General features: G+C 41.1%; 1 protein-coding gene across 3 annotated transcripts; it reads left to right on the top strand.

Moving 5' to 3' along the window:
* The first annotated feature begins 8,588 nt into the window (after positions 1–8,588).
* ZBTB18 (zinc finger and BTB domain containing 18) lies at positions 8,589–17,211 on the top strand. 3 transcript variants are annotated; one of them, XM_069484539.1, is made up of 3 exons: positions 11,131–11,143; positions 13,519–14,892; positions 14,925–15,081. In XM_069484539.1, the coding sequence occupies exons 1-3, from the start codon at positions 11,131–11,133 to the stop codon at positions 15,002–15,004; spliced, it is 1,467 nt and encodes a 488-aa protein (XP_069340640.1). In that variant the 3' UTR covers positions 15,005–15,081. The 3 variants fall into 3 exon arrangements, with proteins under 3 accessions (XP_069340639.1, XP_069340638.1, XP_069340640.1); XM_069484538.1 differs by lacking the exon at positions 11,131–11,143 and adding an exon at positions 8,589–8,694 and having other exon boundaries at positions 13,519–15,101; XM_069484537.1 differs by having other exon boundaries at positions 9,564–11,143; positions 13,519–17,211.
* The last annotated feature ends 5,097 nt before the right edge of the window (positions 17,212–22,308 follow it).

Raw genomic sequence — 22,308 nt, 5'->3', positions numbered from 1 at the left:
TCTACTTGTGTGAAATGGTTTGGGCCAATATCACATGCCTGGGTCCTTTCGTATGGTCCCTCCAGCGCCCCCAAAGTATTCTCTTGTACTAAATGTTATCTGAATGCTAAATATCATCTCTTACCCATAGCTTATGGTTGCTCTGCATCTCACTAGAAATTCCAAGGCAGAATGAGGATCAGGACTTCTCTCTACACTCACTCTCATTCCACAGGAGTTTTAGAGTTGTTTAGAAAAGCAGGATTGGAGGAATGAAGGACTAATGGGCTTAGGTAAAGTATGCTCATGCTTGGGTATTTCTGTAGCTGTTTTTAAATGTCACAGACTGATCAACTCGGAAGCTGTGTAAGAAGAAAGGATCTCAATCAAATGTCTGACCAGATCTCTCCTTATGGCTGTGAGAGTTTAATTTTCATTTAAACAACAATAAATATAGGCATAAGGGTTTGAGATGAATTATGTAAGCCCTTTAGCTATAACCACTACATTCTGCCACCAAATGAGCTGCTGTTCTCACTTTGTTTTATGGGCTCTGCGAAGCCTGTGTTATTATATCTGCCAAATAAAACCCAGCAAACCATGCAAATGAAAATATAATCTTTTATCTCTCACCGTCACCGGATGCACCCATATATACAATTCTATCAATTCCTCTGCACCAGATTTACTGCTGTTAGGACCCTACTGTCTTACTAGGATCTACAGAGAGAGAAAACATCTTCTGCTTGGAGGCGTCTTCATTTATATCCACCAATGGCATATGTCTTTAGTTGAAGCTACACTTGAAAAGTCAGGAATAATCCCTTTCATTATATTTTTTAGCTTGTCTGCGTGGCTCAATTGAGATCATGGACTTTTTCCTTAAGGATAAAGACCTGAATGGCTGTATGTTTTCAAAGCATGCCAGATTCTAATTTGTTTAGAAGCAATTGAGTTTTTTCTTCTAGTTTCAGAGTGGCCTAAATATCCGAAGAACAATGATTTAGTGAATTGATCATGAACTAACTGCAGCTCACCAATCCTAATCGGGGGGGCCTTGGACAAGTCCCTTAACCATTCCATTTCAATACTCTCCTCCAAGTAATGAAAATAACAACATTTTATGACTATGAGAGGTGTTTTGAGGAATAAAATCTCCCAAATGTCTCCAGGATGAAATACTCTTTACATATACCAGAGAATTGCTATGATTCTACCATGAATGGAGTCTCTACCGTGTCCATCTGGGATATTTCTATGTTGGGTCAGAGTACCCCTAAGAAAGTAAGTGGACACTTTTCTGGCAGTCTACATTATAAGCTCTACATCTCACTTTGTTCCAAGTTTGAAGGGAGCAGTTGAACACGTAAAGCACTTCTATTCCCTCCAGCCTCTGGAAAAATGCAAAAATATAAGTTATTTCTTTCCATATCTCCCTTCTTCTCTTCCCTTCTTTTCCTTCCCTTCCACCCTCCTTCCTTCCTTCTTTCCATCTCTCCTTCCCTCCCTTCCTTCCTATAAGGATTCCTATTTCTTGAATGCTCATGTGCCAAGCATCATTCTCAATGCTAAGGATATAGCTATTAATATCATAGAAAAAATCCCCATCCTGATGGAACTTCTATCCCATCAAGGAAGACAGGAAACCAAAAATAGAGTCAGTATCTTTGGTAATAGGAATTTTCCTGGTTCACTTTATCACAGTAGTTTTTCTTTCCAATGCTAATTCATTCACCTACCTATGAGCCAGGCCAGATGTTTTGTACAGAGGCTAATGCGCCTAGTACCAGGTCCTGTGTAAGTTAGGGGTTCGGTGACTACTGAATGAATGAATTTATTTCCGAAACGTGATGAGTTAGGTTAACAAATAGTTCATAGTCCTCAATGAAATGTCAATATATTCCCACAATTTCCCTATAAAGTCAATCTAAAACTACTTATTGAGTGTGCTATGAAACCCTGACTCTATATTAAGAAAAATCTACTTTATATCAAGCAGGTCTTACCAGAAAAACCAGCCAAGCTAGTGACCTCGGTGCCCATGCACACCACACACACACACACACACACACACACACACGCACACATGCACACACGCACAATTGCCCTTACTGTGGCAATGTCATGTCTGGAAAGAGTTAAATGCTGAGTATATTTCACTCCTCTTTACTTTGGGGCTAGCTATTTCATGAAGCATTATTTAAGAATAATTCGCAAGACATGGTTTGACAAAAAATAGTGGCACACATCAGCAGAGCCAGGAAGGAGGACTAACACCTCTGCTGTGTTCACCTGGCTGCTGCCACCACCAGCTCTGCCACCACGGCCTCGACCACAGACCACGTCCCATTGGTATCCTTCTTTCTCCTTGCTTCTCTTCAATTATCCTTCTTTTATACCGTCACCATCTTCTCACTGTTCTTTTGAGCCCTTCCCCTCCCCTGGAAAGCTATTGTCCCTTATATTGCTCTTCTCCATCTGTCATTTGTCTCTGTCCAAAATGCCCTATTGTGCATGTGTCTTTGTTACACGGTCTCTTGTTGCTGGTGTGTCGCAGGGAGCCTGTGTTCCTGCATCTGTCCTGTATTCCAAGTGCTAAGGCATGGCTTGCCATTGGAGACCACTTGTCAGCTCTTTTTTTTCCCCAACCTTTTTTTTAATATGACCTTGCTGCACAGCCTCAGTTTTGTAAAACGATTTCAGAGCAATGGGTTCTCAGTTAAACGTGTGCCAATATATTAATGTATAGACACAGAGAACAAAGAAAGCTTCAGGACCCCTAGAAGGAATCTGAAACGTGTTTTCTCTGAGTTCATATTCAAGAACCACTTTTCCTATTGTCTCCCATAAAGCTATTACTGCAGCTTCAATTTAAAATGCTTATTTTTACTGAGTTTAATTTAGATACACATTTGCATTGTAAAATGGGTACTTTAAAAATAATCATTTTAGTCTTAAGCATAAATGCTAGTTCTTTGTAAGGGAAGTAACTTCCTGAGTTGCATGTTATCACTAAGGGCGAAGTAAATTTCTGGAGTGAGATTTAACCTTCTGTCTGCTCTTTTTACTGGGAATAGTTTGAATTTGGTATGTATCGAGACTTTTGTGTTAAATTTATAGAATTTCTTTATAACCAAAGACTTTCATTAAGACAATTTTATATTCTTACCGTAGTTGGGGTTGGTAAACATTTATTAGGCACCAGCAATATATTAGCCACTGGAAAAAAAATGAAATTTATCTTTATCCAGTGGGTTCATAATGACATTTACACATAATGAAGTTACAAATATAAGGGGAAATGATATCATTTCATGTATTGTTGGTACCTAGCACATGTGGAAATTTCACAAGAACCATGATAATGCAGTTCCCTATTTCTCCAATGCATTGGTAAGTTCTCAGTAAATAATTTCTAGATGTATCATTTTCCTTTCTGCTGGTTTAAAGTCCAAGCAGGTACTGCATTCAGTAGTGGAGCAAGCATAAAAGAAATGCAAAAACCTCTCCCTGTACGGGAATGCAGGCGGATAGACAATGGTTCTGTCTGTTGGTGAGAAGCAGAGCACCTGACATAGGTATGCAGTGTCAATATCTACTGGTAATCTCGCTTGTTCTCTTTGCTTCACCTTTTCTAAGTTTATTTGCACCCCAAATTTCTACAAACCCCAATTTAAGCAACTCAACATATTAGCATTTAAATATCTAGAAGTGCTATTCTTTCATTTTGAACAAAACAAACTACTTCTATTTCCTATATATTTCACATAATTTTAGAATGATCAATATCCCTTAAAGACTTACACTATTGAAAAAAGGGGGCGTGAATATCACAGGTTCATAGTAAACTTTCTTTAACAGAACTTACTCATCTGGAAAGGTCATATATTTAGTTAGATTATTTTAAAAATTAAATCTAAAAGAGCCCACAGATGAAATAAATGCACCTTTTAATTATCCAAATTAATGCAATCTTCAACACAACAGATTAACTTCAACATCTGGTTTTTGGAGGCGTGTGATTTTCAAGGATGGTCGAATTGTCTGTACAAATTTGTTTTGTTTAGGATAGCCTTTAAATAATTTTTAACTGATTGAACTCCCATCAGTGGATGACAGGAAGGCATTCTGTGGTTCAAGGAAGAGAGCCAGCCAGGGGTTCCAAAGTTGCCTGGGATTATACACAAAGTGAATGATGAATATATTCATAGCACAAAGTTAACCATAAAAAGCATCACTGTGTGCATTTTTTTCCTTCCATATACCATAAGGTATAACGCATTTTATGGGGGCGACTGGAGAAGATGGAGAGGAGAGAGAAAGAAATGGTGGTAGTGATGGTGGGGGTGGGTTGAGTGGCTACTGAAATACCTCTTTGTGGCTTCCTAAATTCTCTGAAGTGGGCAGTCTTGATACCAACCAAGCCTGACTTATTGGCCTCCTTCAGCCATTATGCAGTCTGTAAAAGCACTGATTTACAGTAAGCAACTGAAAACTGACTACACAGGAAAGACAGTTCTGGAAAGATTCTATTTTTTGCTCCTCCCTGCCTTTAACCCTCAACAGGTTTGAATTGCTGGTGTCAGCTCATTATGCCTTCAGTCTAGGGGTGCACCCCAATGCTCTGCACAAATCTGCTAAGGGCCTCTTTTCAGGAGTTTATGATAACATTAGTTCTGTCTTTAGGGCTGAGAATCAGGCTGAATTACCTCTGTTTTAGGACTTACCATAGTTTAGGAATTTAATAAATAGATTCAAGTATCACAGAATTTATAACCTAGGGAATGATGTGGTATATAATATGCTTTGCAGAATTATAAATACACGTATTTTTAAGAACCTGGGGTACAGAATATGCTTCCTGTCTATTTCATTATTGTGGCATGTATTCTAGTTTGTTCATTTATTCTTTTTTTTGTTTTTTTAATCATCGTTGTCTCAGCTGTGTTTCTGTGTTCGCCCCCTCCCTACAGGCCATATCCACCCATTCATTTCTAAAAGCCAGAAGACAGAGAGAGACACAGAGGGGAGGAAAAATCTAAATAAGTTAATAGAGTTTCATGTATGCTATGATACTGAAAAAGAGTGGCCTTAATAGAAGCTGGAACAAACTTTTCATTGTAGTGTGTTTTTTTCTCTCTAGATTCAAAATCAGGTTAACCTCCAAACACATATTGTTACATTTTACAGTATTTTATCTTAGAACACCTTGTCTTTTATTATTGTTTGCCTCCCTAAGTTTTTAAGGAAAACTTCCAGTTATACATGAAATTGGTAAGTTTATAAAAAGTCAATATTCAATAACTAATTTCAGAGATAACTTTTTCAGTGTGACCTATTGCATAAAGTGTAATGAAAACACTGATGTTTTTCTGAGATTTGACTTGTGGTTGACATTTAAGAGTCAGACATTCATTTTATGGAGTTGCTTATGAAATTAAATTTTATTTGGTCCATCAACATTTTATACTGTTAAACTGTTATTGGTCAAAATGTACGTGTTATTAAAATATAAAACCTGTTTCCTGGCAAGAAAGATTCACTTGTATCACTTTTAATTTCAGGACTCCTGGAAAAGCATGGATTAATTGGAACTGTACCTCCACAGAGAAAGCAATGGTATATTTTTCTGATAGCTTAGAGTCTGTACTTTTTGCCCTTTTTTTCCCCACTGTGGGAGAAAAACAGATTACTGGCTAAAAAACAAAACACAACAAAAAACCAACTCAGTCAAATAGCTTTGTATCATGGTAATTTGCTAAGCTTGTTGTATGGTGGTAAACAGACCCTACTTTGAGGAACTTACTTGAGGGGGTTACTTAGATTCTGACTTATTACCTTCCATGGTTCCAATGGGTGTTGAATAAAAATAGGAATCATTCTGTATCATGACATCTCTGATATCGGGCTTATTTTGTTTACAATTTGTATGGTGATGACTTTCCAAAGGATTAAAAGTATCACTATCATTTGTGCAATACATTTATAAGATAGTTTAAAATAAAGTCAGAGACTCAAAATTTTTTTAATATGAAAAAGGGCAGAGAAGATACAGTCACACCAGGAACCAGGGATAAAATGGTTGTAGCAATTGAGGGGCGACATACTTGCTTCCTTAAATATCCATTTAATCTGTATTTCCCGGCCACACAACTCAGTTCTCAAAATGGATTCCAGTAATGACCATTAGAAGAAAAATACAATGGTTACAACTTCTGATGTATCAGTGTCTCCTCCTCCACATCTCTGGGGCTGTTATTCTATTAAATACTTGTAGGTACATTCTGTAAAACCTTTTATTAGAACTTCAACTTGGCTCTAGATGCCACAGAGCTGAGTTTCTAAGCTTTTTTGCGAATAATCTGAATGTTCTAATTTTCTCATGAATTAGCTGTTTAATATCCCAACCCTATCAATTACTTTGTCTATTCACCCAGGATCTGTCACCTTCCTTATTTTCAACTTTTAGTAAGTGAAAAACAGCTTTGAGAATGCAAACATTTTTCCCCCTAAATTTTTTGGTGAAACATGTAACCCCTTTTTACATTTGTGTGTGTGTGTGTGTGTGTGTGTGTGTATGTGTCTGTGGGTGTTTCACTCAACAATAACATTTATAAATTACTCTAACTTGCAACAGGTCAGACTGAAATTGGGCCTTGTACCAAAAGACTGAAAAGACCTAGAATCCATCAAAAGCACAGATATAACAATAGACTTCATGTTATAAAAAACTCCAGTTACCATAAGATAGCCTTGATCCAGTGATCAATCCTGAGGGCATAGAAGAATTGAACAAAGAGGAGAGAACATCACTACTGTTTCTAACAGGATATTCCAATGCCATTTCAGTTCCAGGAATTTTGTGTGCTCCTGTTTTTACTTCATTAGCAATTCAACATGTCTGATTTGCTCACACAATACCTTCAACTTACTTTACCCATTTGACCTGGAACAAAGTGAAAGCACATTTTGCCCAGTTGAAAGGTCTCCTGGCAAGTTGGTTAGCAACAGGCTTGCCAGTCCGGGTTCGGTTAGCAAAGAATAAACACATTTCATTAGACAATTACTAGTGTCCTGACTTCCTCACTATGCAGTTTTCGATTTTATTTTCTTGAATCATTTTTTTTCCCCGCTTGTAAGCCAACTTTTCCCTTGTAATTCTTGCCTCAATAAGATTTCCAATTTCTTAAGGGCAAACATTTCTACATTTCTTCGTGGCTTTGGCGGTGATTAACACAGTTTAGTAGCAAAGAACAGGTACCGAGTAAAAAGTTTATTCGAAGGGAGAAAAAAGCGACACAACCGTCTTACATCTTCCCTTGGTAGTTTAAAGTTGTGGCTAGATACGTACCAATTAAGGAATTAGCTAAGGCATCTACAAGTATCAATTTTACTGTAATACTCTAAAATTTGGTCATTTGGGGATGTCTTATAACAGTGTAAGTACGTATGGGACGTGAGGGCTCTGCGAGAAAAGCAGGCGCTCTGCCCCGCCGGTGACATGACGACACCGGAACGACGGCCAGACTCCGAGCCTCTCTTGAGTTGCTCGCGTCCCCGGCGCCCCGATGTGCACCTGGACCGGACCCCGCAGCACGCAGCAAGGTCGTTCCTTAGTCCTGTTCTCCTGCGCTCGGGCAGGCGAGGACCTGGGCGTCGTCACGCCCACGGGAGGGAGCCACCTAATGCCGGACTCGAGTCGTGTGTGTCCCCGGGTGCACCGCCTCCCGAGGACACCTGCGCAACTTGGAGCAGCCAAGCCCTACTACGTTTAAAAGTGTATTTACGGTTGTCACGGAGCACACGGAGAAGCTTGCTCCGAACCCCCAGAGTGCGCGGGGCCTCAGAGCCTGGAAACAAGCCCCTCCCAGCGCAGCTGTCGCCGCCGCCTGCGGGCTCCTTTCACTTTCTCACGGCCAAGTCACCCAGAGGGGCGCCGCTGCTGCCACCGCCGCTGCGCCCGAGGACTCCGCCCCGCGCCGCTTCGCTACCGGCCCCCGCCTGCCCGGGGCCCCGCCCACCCCAACAGTTGCCGCCTGCGATTGGCACGCGCAGGCGGTAGCTCCGGCTCGCCTCTCCCATTGGCCGAGCCCCCCTGTCAGTCCGACGATTGCCCACCACCCCCTCCGCCTTCCTGAAAAGCCGCCCTCCTATTGGAGGAGGCTGAGGGCTGGGGGCGGGCGGGGAGCGCCGGTCCAGCCGCTTTCGGTCAATCGCAGGAGCCCAGCGCCCGGAGGGAGGGAGGCAGGAGGAGGAGAGGGGCGGGCCGAGGCGGGGGGGAACATCTGGCCGGCGCCGCCGCGTGCGTGCGTGGTGCGTCCTCCCGCCCCCTCCCCTCCCCCTCCCCCGTCCCCCGCCCCCCACCCCCCCACCCGGCCCGGCGGCTCCGCGCTCGCTCCCTCGCTCGCTCCCTCGCTGTGTCTGGCAGGCTGCGGCCGCCGCTGGGCTGCTGCCATGGGGAGCCGTTGAGAGTGGGGCCCTCTTCGCTCCGCCGCGCTCCTCCGGCTGCCAGCGGGGGTGGGTGGGAGGGAGGGGCGGGGGGGAGCGGGCGACGGAGCCGGGATTGGGGGGTGGGGGGGCCGGGAGGGAGGGGGGCAAGAGGAGGAGGAAGCCCACCAAGTCCGGCGGCGGCGGCGGCCGGGAGGAGGAGGAGGAGGAGGAGGCGGAGGACGCGGCGGCGGCGGCGGCGGGGACGCAGTGACTTAGGGCCGCTCCGTGTGAGTCCCGGCGCCGGCCCCCGGCCCCTGCCCCGGCGTCCTCTCCGCTCCCGGCCCCCTGGCGGGCGGGGGGCGCCAGCTGTGCGGCCGCGGCCGGCGGGGCAGCGCGGGCGGAGGGCGGGCCGGGCCGGGGGCGCCCCCGCGAGTGGAGTTAGTTTGTGTGGTTGGAGCTGTTGGGGCGGCGGGGGGCGGCGCAGCTGCGGGAGGCCCGGGCGCGGGGACGGGGCCGCTGCAGCTGCGGGGTCGGGCGGGGTGCGGGCTCGCCGGCTCTGCGCCGCGCCCCCCCCACACCCCGGGCCGGTGCAGCTGCGGCGCGGGGCGGGCTCCCGGCCGGTGCAGCTGTGGCGGCGCCTCTCGGGTGCGGAGGGCGGCGGGCTGGGGGAGGGGGCTTGGGAACCGCCGCAGCTGCAGTGGCGCCCGGGACGGCCGCGGCTCCGGGGACCGGTGCAGCTGCAGTGGCGCCCGGGGGGAGGGGGCCGCGGGGGAGGGGGCCCCTCCCGGGCTGGTGCAGTTGCCCGGAGGCCCCGGGGGCTCGCGCGCTGTGGCGTCGGGGGAGCGGTAGCAACCACCCTCCTCCCGCCGGCTTCTTCTTACGACTTTTCTTTTGTTGTTGCCGTGACCCGGGTCTGTTTTCTCGTCTGTTGTTTGAGGTGTTTTCCTGCTGCACCGGCTCTACGCCCTCCACCTCCTTCCCTGTGGTTTTAACCTTCCTCTTTCCCCGTGCGTTTTATGCACAGCGAACTAAGTCAACATTTGCATTTCTGCCCCACTCCCCACTCGGCACCCCCCCCCCCCAAAAAAAACCCTCTATGGGTCCGCGGTAGCAAGACGTGAAGGGGTTGATTTGTGGAGTGGGAGTCGCTGGCCCATTGCGGTGCTTGGGACTCATTAAACTGTCACTCACCCCCCACCCCACTGGGTAAATGGGGTGATTAATGCCTGATATATTGGAATGGGGCGAGGGCGTTTGTGCAGAATAGGTTATGTGGCTGGGAAGAAATTTATTTCCAAAGAGTGCCTTCCAGAGAGGCATTCATAATTATGTCATTCCCTGCGAAGTTAGAGAAAGTTAGGTCTGTGACTTAGGGAAAGCGAGGAGGACAGGACAGAGTCGTTGGGTTTTGTTACTCTTTAACTCTCTGCCACGGCTTTCTAATGGGAACGGAGTGGTTATCACCTGGGCTGGGACGCTGGTGCCTCAGGGCCCAGCTCCTTTTCTATTCCTCACCCTCCCAAGAGTCTGTGGAGATGCATTTGACATTCATAGATGTCGCAGCACCCTGCACTGGTCAGCCCGGCCAGCCCAGCCGGGGTTACATTACACTTTCATCAGCCATTAGAAAAGACCCATGAACTCCAACTAAAAAGTTCCCCAACTTACTAGACCTGGCTTTTGTACCCCCCTTTCCCTCTGAAAGATTTTCTTCTGTTCATAAACATTACAGAGTGACCCCCAAAAAAGATTGTTACGGGACACAGATCAAGGGGAAGGCAAGGTTCAGCTTTTTCTGAGCAGAAATACCAGATAGGCAAGTGCAGCATTCATTGTAAGTGGCTGTAGCAGGTTGTATCAGTTTATTAATTGGTATCATTGAACTGAAGTACTTTCCAGGATTTCAGAAAGTGCAGTTTCAGCTTGTTGGTACCGAGAATTGAAATTTGCATTCACTGTGGCAGTGTGAGAATTTTTACCAAGAAGGTGGCTGGAGATAAGTAGTTAAATAAGAGTGAGATAATAAGGTGACCCAGGCAGAAGTAATAGTTCTGAATAAGTCTGCCAGCATTTCTGAGGCATGTATACCATTATCTTAGCAGAAAAAAAAAGTGCGGTAATAATGTTGAAATGGGACTGGAGATGTCAAATGGGTTGGTTTCAAAATATCCTCAAACTGCCTTTGAAACTAAACGTTGGAGTTAAATAAAAGTGAATCTGGATTTCCTGAATAGCACCGTGGCTTGAGTGTGCTGTCAGCATGTAAGCCAGTCCACCAACTTAAGACAGAAGTGTTGCTATTCCATAAATACAGTAGAACTCCATATGCTGAGTTTTTCAATTTCTTCTGTTAGAAAGTTTGGAAAAAAAGGAAGACTTTGAAGTATTTTGTTTATACTAACAGAAGAGAAAAGTTCTCCTAAGAAAAAGCTGGTGGCAGGAGTGTAGAGGAGTAGCATATGGCATTAAAAGGAGCACAGCTGGAGGTAGCATTTCCATCTGAACATGATGTCAGAGCAGCTGACAGCCTGCCATCCCTCAGCCTTTTATTCTAACACACAGACAGGGAGTTAGTGTGTGCGGATCTGTGGTGGAGAAGGTATCTCATTCCTCTCCAACATCATCTCCACTTTGCATCTGTCTCTCTTAGTCTGCTTTTTTTCCACCGATGTAACAGACCTGGAGCCAGCAAGACTCAGAGGAAAGGACTTAATCAGGTTTATGTGTCCTAAAGGTAGGAGTAGCAGGAGATTAGATGGAGCATATTTCTGTTTTGGTGTTTTGTTTATTTGATTTAAAAAAAAAAATCACATTACTTTTCTAACCCAGTTTAGGAATAATATATGAAATTGAGTATTAAATGAGCATCTTACTGGAGTTAAAAGTCTCGAGCTTGTTTAGTTTTAATTTTTATCCCTTTTACTTGAGCGAGTAAATAACTTTAATACACAAAAATATTTCAAGTTTTGAAATGTTAAGAAAGGCTTTGAAATATTGCTTTTTGAGATCACTTTGGATTAAAATGGGGTTTTTTTGTTGTTGTTGTTCACTGCTATTGAGATTCCTTTTGCTTTGGAGGTGGGGGAGAAATAGTAAACTGTCTGGAATCCAGCATTCAAACTTATATGAGAAGATTATTCTAGTTAAGAAGCTAGATTGTTGTGTAATTAATTCCACTGTGAAACTTTATTCTTCAAAACATTCAGCAGCACTACTGAAACATGCAGCTGTAGTGCTTTTGAAACTGAAGATTTTTTAAGAAGGAAAAAAAAAAAAACCCAAACTTTTGTCCCCAGGAGAATAGTTTGACTGGTTTCCTCATTTCTCTTTCAAATATATATTTAAGAGATCTTTTATTTCAGCATAACAATAATTATTTGCAGGAGTTTTTGTGTTAGCGACTAATTTAGAACTTGTAGATTTGAGCTGACTGAATTGGCCAGACAGCTGTAATCGCACTCCTCTATTCTTAATCTCTTTATCTGGGCAGCAGCTGCCATATGGCCACAGTCAGCTGGATCAGATGTTTATAAGCTTCCTTCTTCGTCCCTCTCTGTCCTCTCAGCCTCCTAATTTGATCACGGCTACCTTGTGAGCTGCCCTCCAATCTTTATTTTTAGCCCTCTCAAGGATTAGGATTGATGTTAGCTGTGGAGCACTTAAAGTGATTGTATTGTAAATCTTAGTTCTATTCTAGCAGTGGCATCTTGCAGAATGTGTTTGGGGTTAGGATGAAAGTTTTAGTCTATCTTGGGCAAAGTGTAGAAGAAGGAGGGAAGCAATTTCTGAATATTAAGTCTATCCGTTCCCAAAATGCACTTGCTGAGATGGGTGGCGTGGAGCCTGGCTGCTGGTCACAGGGAGGGGAAGTGGGGTTTCTTCATCTTACGGACTTCACCCCCTGTAGTTGAATTCTGACCCTTTGCACATCTTTGCCTTTCCTCTCCCTCCGTCTCACCCTCCCTCACCAGAGAACAAGGGCAACGGTGCATATTTGAAAGAATAGAAGCTAGTGGGAAAACAAAATATATCAAGTTATGTTGAAACAAAGTATTTTCTGTTGACTGAGGTAAGGCAGAGCCAGAAAAAAAAAAAAAATTAGTTTCTTTTTCTAGAAAGGCTTTTTTTTTTTAATGTCGAACCTGTAAAAGCTTTTGAATTTTATTTAAGAGTGGTATGCCTTTATTTTAAAAAGCTTGAATTAATAATTTTAATATGGAACTCATTTTGCCTTGCAACCGATCAAAGTTTAGATGAGAATTTTCAGAGTTAAATAAAGCCCCTCTGGTTCCTAATATTCTAGAAGTACAGATTCCACAAAGAAATATAACCATTTTTTTTCTCAGTTCATTTAAAAAAAAAATCTTTGGATTTGTGCATAGTAAAGATGATCTTTTCCATCTGTTGGTGTAGTTCCTTCTGATCTCGTACATGTGTGCTATACCTGCAAATCTTAAGGCATTAACATCTGTTTTTATATGCAGGGCTTTTGTTGTTGTAACACTCTGACTTTAAAAGTAAGTTGTTTGCTAATTTCTGGACTAATTATGCGATTTCATTTTTTTTTTCTTGATTCAGCCAAATGTGTGTGTGTTTAAACTGTGCTTTCTAAGTACAGTTCAGTATCAAAAGTAGTAAGAGAAAAAAGGATGTTTGAACAAGTTTTCTTCAATCTTCCAGAATATGTTTGGGACTTTTCTTTGTTCATTATATGAGCTGTTCTCTCTGAAATGAAAGCTGTTTTGTAGGTTTTGCAAGACATAATTTGACGAGTAGAGTTAATTAAATTTCTTCTGAGAGCCATCTAAATTCTTCTTAGTAAGAAACTGTAGTTAAATGAAGGCTTTTCAGACTTGACTAAAAGTTCAGGGAAAGTGGAGATACATCAGAGACGGTTTGGCTGGGGTAAGGAAGTTCTCAAAGTGTCCATTTTTCTTCTCGCATTTAGGTCTTGTGCGTGTGATTTGGTAGTGCTTGAGTCATAAGCCTGATTAAAATTCAGGGACATGTACCTCGGCGGCCAAAGCGGAATTATTTTTTTATATGGGGACTAGGGTGCTGAAAAGTTGTTCCTGACCAGGATCTAACGTGAAATTCCTCTCTTCCCAGGTTATGAAGACAGTATGGAGTTTCCAGACCATAGTAGACATTTGCTGCAGTGTCTAAGCGAGCAGAGACACCAGGGTTTTCTTTGTGACTGCACTGTTCTGGTGGGAGATGCCCAGTTCCGAGCACACCGAGCTGTACTGGCTTCATGCAGCATGTATTTCCACCTCTTTTACAAGGACCAGCTGGACAAAAGAGACATTGTTCATCTGAACAGCGACATTGTTACAGCCCCCGCTTTCGCTCTCCTGCTTGAATTCATGTATGAAGGGAAACTCCAGTTCAAAGACTTGCCCATTGAAGACGTGCTAGCAGCTGCCAGTTATCTCCACATGTATGACATTGTCAAAGTCTGCAAAAAGAAGCTGAAAGAGAAAGCCACCACGGAGGCAGACAGCACCAAAAAGGAGGAAGATGCTTCAAGTTGTTCCGACAAAGTCGAGAGTCTCTCCGATGGCAGCAGCCACATGGCAGGCGATCTGCCCAGTGATGAAGATGAAGGAGAAGATGAAAAATTGAACATCCTGCCCAGCAAAAGGGACTTGGCAGCTGAGTCTGGGAACATGTGGATGCGATTGCCCTCAGACTCAGCAGGCCTCCCCCAGGCTGGCGGAGAGGCAGAGCCACACGCCACAGCAGCTGGAAAAACAGTCGCCAGCCCCTGCAGCTCAACAGAGTCTTTGTCCCAGAGGTCTGTCACCTCCGTGAGGGATTCGGCAGATGTTGACTGTGTGCTGGACCTGTCTGTCAAGTCCAGCCTTTCAGGAGTTGAAAATCTGAACAGCTCTTATTTCTCTTCACAGGACGTGCTGAGAAGCAACCTGGTGCAGGTGAAGGTGGAGAAAGAGGCTTCCTGTGATGAGAGTGATGTTGGCACTAATGACTATGACATGGAACATAGCACTGTGAAAGAAAGTGTGAGCACTAATAACAGGGTACAGTATGAGCCGGCCCATCTGGCTCCGCTGAGGGAGGACTCGGTCTTGAGGGAGCTGGACCGGGAGGACAAAGCCAGCGACGACGAAATGATGACCCCGGAGAACGAGCGCGTGCAGGTGGAGGGGGGCATGGAGAGCAGCCTGCTGCCCTACGTCTCCAACATCCTGAGCCCCGCGGGCCAGATCTTCATGTGCCCGCTGTGCAACAAGGTCTTCCCCAGCCCCCACATCCTGCAGATCCACCTGAGCACGCACTTCCGCGAGCAGGACGGGATCCGCAGCAAGCCCGCCACCGATGTCAACGTGCCCACGTGCTCGCTGTGTGGGAAGACTTTCTCCTGCATGTACACCCTCAAGCGCCACGAGAGGACTCACTCGGGGGAGAAGCCCTACACGTGCACCCAGTGCGGCAAGAGCTTCCAGTACTCGCACAACCTGAGCCGCCACGCCGTGGTGCACACCCGCGAGAAGCCGCACGCCTGCAAGTGGTGCGAGCGCAGGTTCACGCAGTCCGGAGACCTGTACAGACACATTCGCAAGTTCCACTGTGAGTTGGTGAACTCCTTGTCTGTCAAAAGCGAAGCCCTGAGCTTGCCTACTGTCAGAGACTGGACCTTAGAAGATAGCTCGCAAGAACTTTGGAAATAATTTTATATATATATAAATAATATATATATATATATATATATATAAATAGATCTCTATATAGTTGTGGTACGGTCTAAAAGCAGTCTTGTTTCCTGGAACTAAAAAGTTGGGATATTAACTTGTTTTTGCACTTTAGAATAGCATGAGAATCTCACTAATTTAGCATTCTGATAAAAGAAACTTTAGAGCAAGTCAGAGAATAGAGAGGTTTTTTTTTTCCTTCGAGGGGCTAGGGGAAGCAAGCCAATAAGAACCTTTTAAACAAATCATCCTATCACAAAATGCTTTCATATGGCTTAATTTGTCAACTCTGCATTGTCTCTTGAGCTCTTCCCCCCCGCCGCCCCCCCACAAATTTTTTTTACAAGTAGAAATTCCCTCCAGTTTGATTAGCCTCTTTATATGTCTCAAATTGCATGAATCTTTTCTGGCTGTTGGAAACCTGAATGCTTTTAGACCCAAATGGAAAATTTCTGAAATGCTGGATTATCTATTTTTAAACAAGCAGTTGACTTAAAACTTTCTGTGGCAACTTCTGGTTTTCTGACGGTTCCCAGTGAGAGAAATTCTGCAAGTACACTGGGGTCACTGGGACACTGTCTTGTGAAGGTTTGCTTGGGATGAAAAAGGATATTGCAGCTTCAGCAGTGTTGAACTGTGTGTTTAAAAATGTGAATTACTGTTATTGTATACTGTAATTGATTACATGGGCTGGGGGGGTGTCAAAGAACTTGACAGGTTGTGTTGATGCTCTTAGTTGAGTCTTGAAAAGTAAATATTAACGCTACAGAAATGCATGAGTTTCAATATATTTTTTGTCTTTGTTTGCATTGTATAACTTTAACAAGTGAGTTTAAAATTATTTAATTTCCTTAGAAAAATAGCACCATTTGGAAAAAAAAACTGGTGTTATGAAGAACGTAAATGCACTGTTTTTATTTTTATTTTATATAATTTAAATTGACTTTCCCACTGTCTTTAAGTTGAAACTGTTAAGCTGAATAAAAACTTAAGCTGCAAATTGATAACTTCGCTACATAACAAGGAAAATATAAATGTTTACAAACGGCTTAAAGATTTGCATGTGCAGTGTGCATTTATAACAAACTTCTAATTGCACAAAACCCATGCCAGCTCAGAGTTTAGGTGTACACATTTACCCAGTTGAGCATTTTTAGAATAACTACTGCACAAATTGACAATAGGTCATTCTTTCTTTCTTTTTTTTTTTTTTTGTTTGCTCCCCTTTTCTTTCTCTCCCCTTCTTCCTTACCCTCCCTCCCTTCCTCCCCCCACCCTCCACCCCCTCACCCCCTACTCATGAAAAGATTCTATGGACTGAAAAAGCCCCAGGCTGAAAGGACTGGACTGCCTTGATTGACATGGGGAAGGGGGTTAGTAGACTATGTGTATCGCGGCAGCAGAGGCTGCAGCCCAACGTGTGGTTTTAATGACCAGCACGCAGGGCAAAAGCATTTTGCACAGTGTTTGTTTTCCTGTCTTGCACTTACAAATAAGGTCTATGGGAGTAGCATGGAAAACGTTTGCTGTTTTTCCCTTTTTTTTTTTTAATTGCTTTTGTTTAAAATTTGATCGCCTTAACTACTGTAAACATAGCCTATTTTTGTGCTTAAGATACTGAATGGAAAACTCCATTGTGTGTTGCTGGACTGTTTTGGAAATATTTGGTCAAATGTGTGTTAATTTGGCTGTAATGGCATTTAAAGCAAACAAACAAACAAAAAAAGCTGTGAAAATGGCCTTGGAGCATTATCTTTAGTTACTTGAAGAGTTTCTAGTTTTTTTTAAATACAGTTTATGTTAAAATAATTTTTATTAATTTAGAGAAGACAATCAATGTCTGTGAGAAAACGGACTTTCTTTTGGATTTTCTTTTTGTGGTCATTGTGAGTGATTGCTTTTTCCTTTTCTTAGGTTCACATTCTTCCTTTGTTCTAAAACTTAGACTGACATCTAGCTTTGACAATCATAGTATGTTTTATTTTCCTGAGGGGGGAATAACTTATAATGCTGTTTAGTTTTGTACTATTGGTGTGTTGGTGAATTTTTAAACTGTGTGCTAACTGCAATAAATTATATGAACTGAGAATCTCGTGTGTAGTTTTATTATGATTATGTATTATATAGATTCCAAATATGTATCAGACACGACATCTTTAATATCAGTTCTATTCAGAGTTTATGAAATTATCCTTAAATCACTCAGATGGAAATGTGTAAACATTCTAGTCATTTAAGAAGATCACTAAATGCACATTTTAAAAACGTGACCCATTTTCTACATTCTGGATCAAGAATATAGAGGTAATTCCCTAGAAGCTTGTGAATCCATGAAACTTCTAAGTGGTAGCGTAGGTTTTGCATAATACAGCGTAGAACTACTACTCCATACACTGTAAATCACTTTTCATGTGTAATTTTATCCTAAGTTGATTGGTCAAATCTATTCTCCTGTGTTCTGGTTTAAGTGGAAAATTGGAGGAGACCGGATGTCTTAATTTGGAAGACTGCTTGGCTAATGACTGGAGTTCTAGGCAATTGAATTAGGAATGTAATTGTTCAAGATTAGCTATATACATACTTTTTGTTGCTGGGAGAACTCTCGAAAGTTCCCAGGTTTTAATTCTCAAGTTTTAATTTTAAAAAAATGTAATTAAATACATGCACCATTAAAAGAACTCTGTCCCCTACTTTTTGTGATCATCCCAACTTCATGCTTGTCTAGTTGGGTCCCTGTCAGGGTGGGAAGCCTTGCTGGGTGACCCAGGGAATTGACAAGGCTCCACGTGCAGCAGTACTGCAGGGGAATTGTCACAGACTGCCCTAAGTGCGAGCAGGGCCAGACGCCCAGAGGTTCTGTAAATCCTGAAATCTGTAGCTGTCCCTAACTTCCAACCTCAAAGATACATAATGAAAATACAGTTTTACATTACTACTGTCAAAATTAAGTAAAATGCCTTTGTATTTAATGGCCCTATAGTAAGGTTAATATATTTTTAACCTCTATAGAAGTAGGATGTAAGGTCTTAAGCTTGAAAATTCCCCATTTATGAGTGCCTTGATGGCTTTGGGTAGGAATCCACAAAGATTTTATCATAAAGGACAATGAATAATTTACAGTTTGGAATCCTGCATTTCTTTTTTATTGAAAGAGAATTTCTAGAATATGCAGCTCACATTTGGTTTTAACCAGCCTAACATTGTTTCACCTGAAAAGGGAATGTACATTTGACCTACACAAAATGATTTTTTTGTCCAGTTACAAGCTTACTAAAAAGAAGAGAGACCTTTTATTGTCAATTCCTGGAGTAGCTGGTCAAAGTATCTCAAAGCTTCCTGAAAATGTTGAGAGTTTATAATTTAGTCCCCTGACTAGTGTCTAATTTTAAACAAGGAGCATTATTTTAGCAAGCTTAACTGGATATACTTATAAAAACTATTTTGACGTGTAATATAGAAGAAATAACTTCTTAAAACAGTCTTTGTAAAACTAGAACAGAATATTAATTACACAAATGATCACATTCGATAAGTGAAATGAAGGAACCAGTTTATTTGCTCCACTTAGAAAAGGAAATTAATTTGTCATGTATCACGTTGGAAACCATAAAAATTGATTCCTCCCCCTTTGACATTTGGCTGATATATAAGTACATTTTAAATATGTGGTTTTATTTACTTTTAAAAACATCTGTTTCTTTTAGATAATCAATTATGCTCTGGATTGATGTGGGCCCAATTTCCTTTCTGGTTAATCATGCTATCAGATTAATAGGTGAGTCAAGTAGAGTTTTTCTTTAACAGATTTGTCATGACTATCTACAAACAGGTTATTGAAAGGTTAGAAAAAGGCGAACACTATATTAAAATTATATAACTCACACTAAGATGTCCACAATAGTCATTTTCCAAGTAAATCTTTTGTTTTGAACTACCATCACAGAAAAGTTATTTTGGTTTTTGCTAAAGAAGTGACACTACTTAATCTTGAATTTCCAAGGTTTTTTGTATAAAACATAAACTTTACAAAAACTTGACTTAAGAAATCCCATTGTACAGATAAGAAATTTTTAGAAACGGTCTTAAAATCTAAAAATTTCCTGCATTGCATGACTATTTCATTCCTACAAAGCTTAAAACATTCTTTGATTTCTAATATAATGAGGGAAACTTTTATATGCTTCTGAATAGGAAACTCAGAAAATTTTAGATTTTAATTTGTAGATAGTAATCTAAAATTTTGTTATTAAATGTTTGTTGTAATGTCTGAAATTGCTGGTAAGGTACAGTGCATTGAATAAATGTGAATTTTGAAATGCAGAAGAGAAAAGCTTCATCCTTTTCTGTAAAGTCATTTGCCATTAAAATGCTAAAGATACCATCTTTAAAGCAATAGTTTTATTTTTTAAAGCAAATAGCTTTTAGGAGTTTCATTTTGGCTATAGTCCAAGTTTATTACACTGACAGGATTTTGTCCCTTATGTTAAATTTTTCTACCTTTTGCCTACAGAAATACGGCAAAATATCTTTGTATGTGATCCTTTGGTTTAAAATGTAGAACCACTAATCTTTTGATTTCCAGACAAATTAGTTCCATAAAAAGAAACATTTTATGTTTGTAGCTCCCCTACTCCTGCTTAAATTTTCTTAATATTATAAAACGATTGCTAAAGCAGTCAGATTCTATTGATGACACTAAAGGTTTTGAGCAATATTAATTCATATTCAGAGATACTTTAGAAATGAAACTTTTAGTATTTTTGCAAACCAACCCTTTAAAAAATCTTTATTATCGTTTGTAATTTCTTGTGAAAGAAGCTGAATTCCAAATTTAAAACATTGTAAAGGGTGAGGTCAGGGAAATGAAAAAATGGCATAAAAAGTTGTTTTTTCCCCTAAGCCTAAATACCTTATAAAAGTATCTGCTTACACTAAATAAATTGTTGAATTAATTATCCAGTTATTTCATTCTCATAGAATAGTTTTTTCTAAAATATTCAAGCACTTGAAAGAAATCAGCATTTTTTTGGAAGGTAGGGAGGGATGAATTATCCAGGTAACTTTTTTTTAATAATTCCTAGGTTTATGCGAGCATGGTACTTGTCTTTGGCTGAAGGGTAGTTAAAAAAAAAAAATCCTTTTAAGACCAAATTTTTCTTGAATATTTGGGCCCTTATTGCCAAATAAGGTCTCTCCTTTTCTAATCTTTAGGAATGGGTTTGCAGTTAAGCTTGCAATTTGCTATAGGAGGCATTCTTTCTAGTTAGTTTGGCAGGAGAGGAGTGAAAACCCAATTTGGCTTTAAAATGTAGCACATTAGTCAGTAACAGTTTCAGTGAGGATATTTAGAGTGGCTTTGAGAGGCCGTGTGACACCCATAGAGAGTCCACTCACGGAAATGACTTATTTGCAGTTTGTTATCATCTCTGTAGTTAATCATTAAATCAAGTAGCTTTTATTAAATGTCAATATGCATGGTTAATACGAATACACAGGAATTTTAAAAAGTCATATCAGCCGAAAAATATTCAAGTTTGTAAAAGGTATATTTGTAGTTAATATGAAGTGAAGCGTGGAAAATGTGTTTGAATATTGGTAAACATGTATAGCACAGATTAAATCTGTTGTTTTGATACTCAATGTATACACAATAATACTGAACTTAAAAGAATAGCATAACCTTATTTACATGTGCTTTGCCAAACCAGAGCTAACTTTTGCTATGTGACAGAGCTTAAAAGAATGTATGTTAAGCATGTATGATTTATTAATATTAATATATATTACTTAAGATTGTAAAAGAGGATGTATTCATTTTATTTTAAAAATCATACCTAATGCAGTTTACCTTTGAGCGGATTATTACAAAGACCCTAACATTTTTGTATGCCTCATGTTTTCAAATGATCTTTGATCAAAGTAAGAGCATTTAAGTTCTTCATCTGAATCTCTTAAAATTTGTTTTTAAAAACAGATTCAAAATATATGTCTACCTTTTCTGTGGACCATTTCTTTGGAACTATATCATGTAAATAAGCTGTTTGGTAATATTGAAATGCCAATTGTGTGTCTACTAGACAGCAATGCTTCCTAAGGATGTCTATTTAGACAATTTTTGGAAAAGCACAATCGTACAATAATAGATAATTAAAGCATTTAAGAAAAGTATTCATTGCTTGTGAGCTATAGCTACCATCGAAGTTAGTGCCATCTATGTGTATTTAGTGTAAAAGAAATCCATTTTTTCTAATTTATAATGGTTTCTCTGTCACTTAAAATCCTCATCAAATAGAAGGAATTTGAGCATAGAATCGTATCTCAAGAAAACCTAATTTATAAAAGTTATTTTTATAACTACCTGGCTTTGTGAAAGACGGTCTCATGCTTAAGCATGTGGCAGGAGGGAGAGATGGTACAGGTTTATATTTAAAGCAGAGTCATTATACACGAGCCCTCGGTGTAAAATTTGTTTAAGATCTCTTCAAAATCCTCAAGATTTTGCAACTGAATAAACCGAAAGAAACCGAAGCCTGGCAGATGCAATATTCCTTTGGGTTCTGATTTTTGTTGAGACTCAAACTCAAATCCATACTTGATAGTCTGCTCTCTATTTTCCTCAATGTCCTTTTATTTACTGTAGGAGGGTAGATTTTAGGCATCGAGCGATTTTGACACCATTGCACAACTGAATTTTCCAGCCAAGTTGTTTTGTGTCTGAATTTCTACCCTTCTGAAAAAATTGAAGCAAATTTCAAATGAAAACTGCATTTAAGATTGGCCCTCCCGTACCACTCTGCACCAGCAAACTACACATTTCCACCAAGGGAGGACTGAGCATGCAGATGAGGGAACCGAGACATTTCTGGGGGCTCATGACATAAACAACATCGAACTAGATGACATCCTTAGGTTAAAAGAAAAAAAAAAATTTAGGGAATATGTTGGGTCACAATGAAGTTTTGCTTTTCATGGTAAGTGTGAAGTCTAGAAAATGTGGTGATTTCTCACATTCTATTTATATGTTATTTTACTTGAGGGATGCCTCAAACCAGTACTAGAATCACTTCTGTGCAAAAGAGGGAGAGAGGGAGGGTTTGTCATCATTTATTCGGTTTGCTTTGTAAAGGTGCTTATCTTGCAGTGAAAATAATTCTTTAGTCTAAGTATGACAGGCGGTTTGTAGGCT

Source organism: Eulemur rufifrons, chromosome 11 (genome assembly GCF_041146395.1).
Source record: "Eulemur rufifrons isolate Redbay chromosome 11, OSU_ERuf_1, whole genome shotgun sequence".
Lineage (NCBI taxonomy): Eukaryota > Metazoa > Chordata > Mammalia > Primates > Lemuridae > Eulemur > Eulemur rufifrons.
Note: the sequence above shows the minus strand (reverse complement) of the source record. Positions and strands in the feature narration are given on the sequence as shown.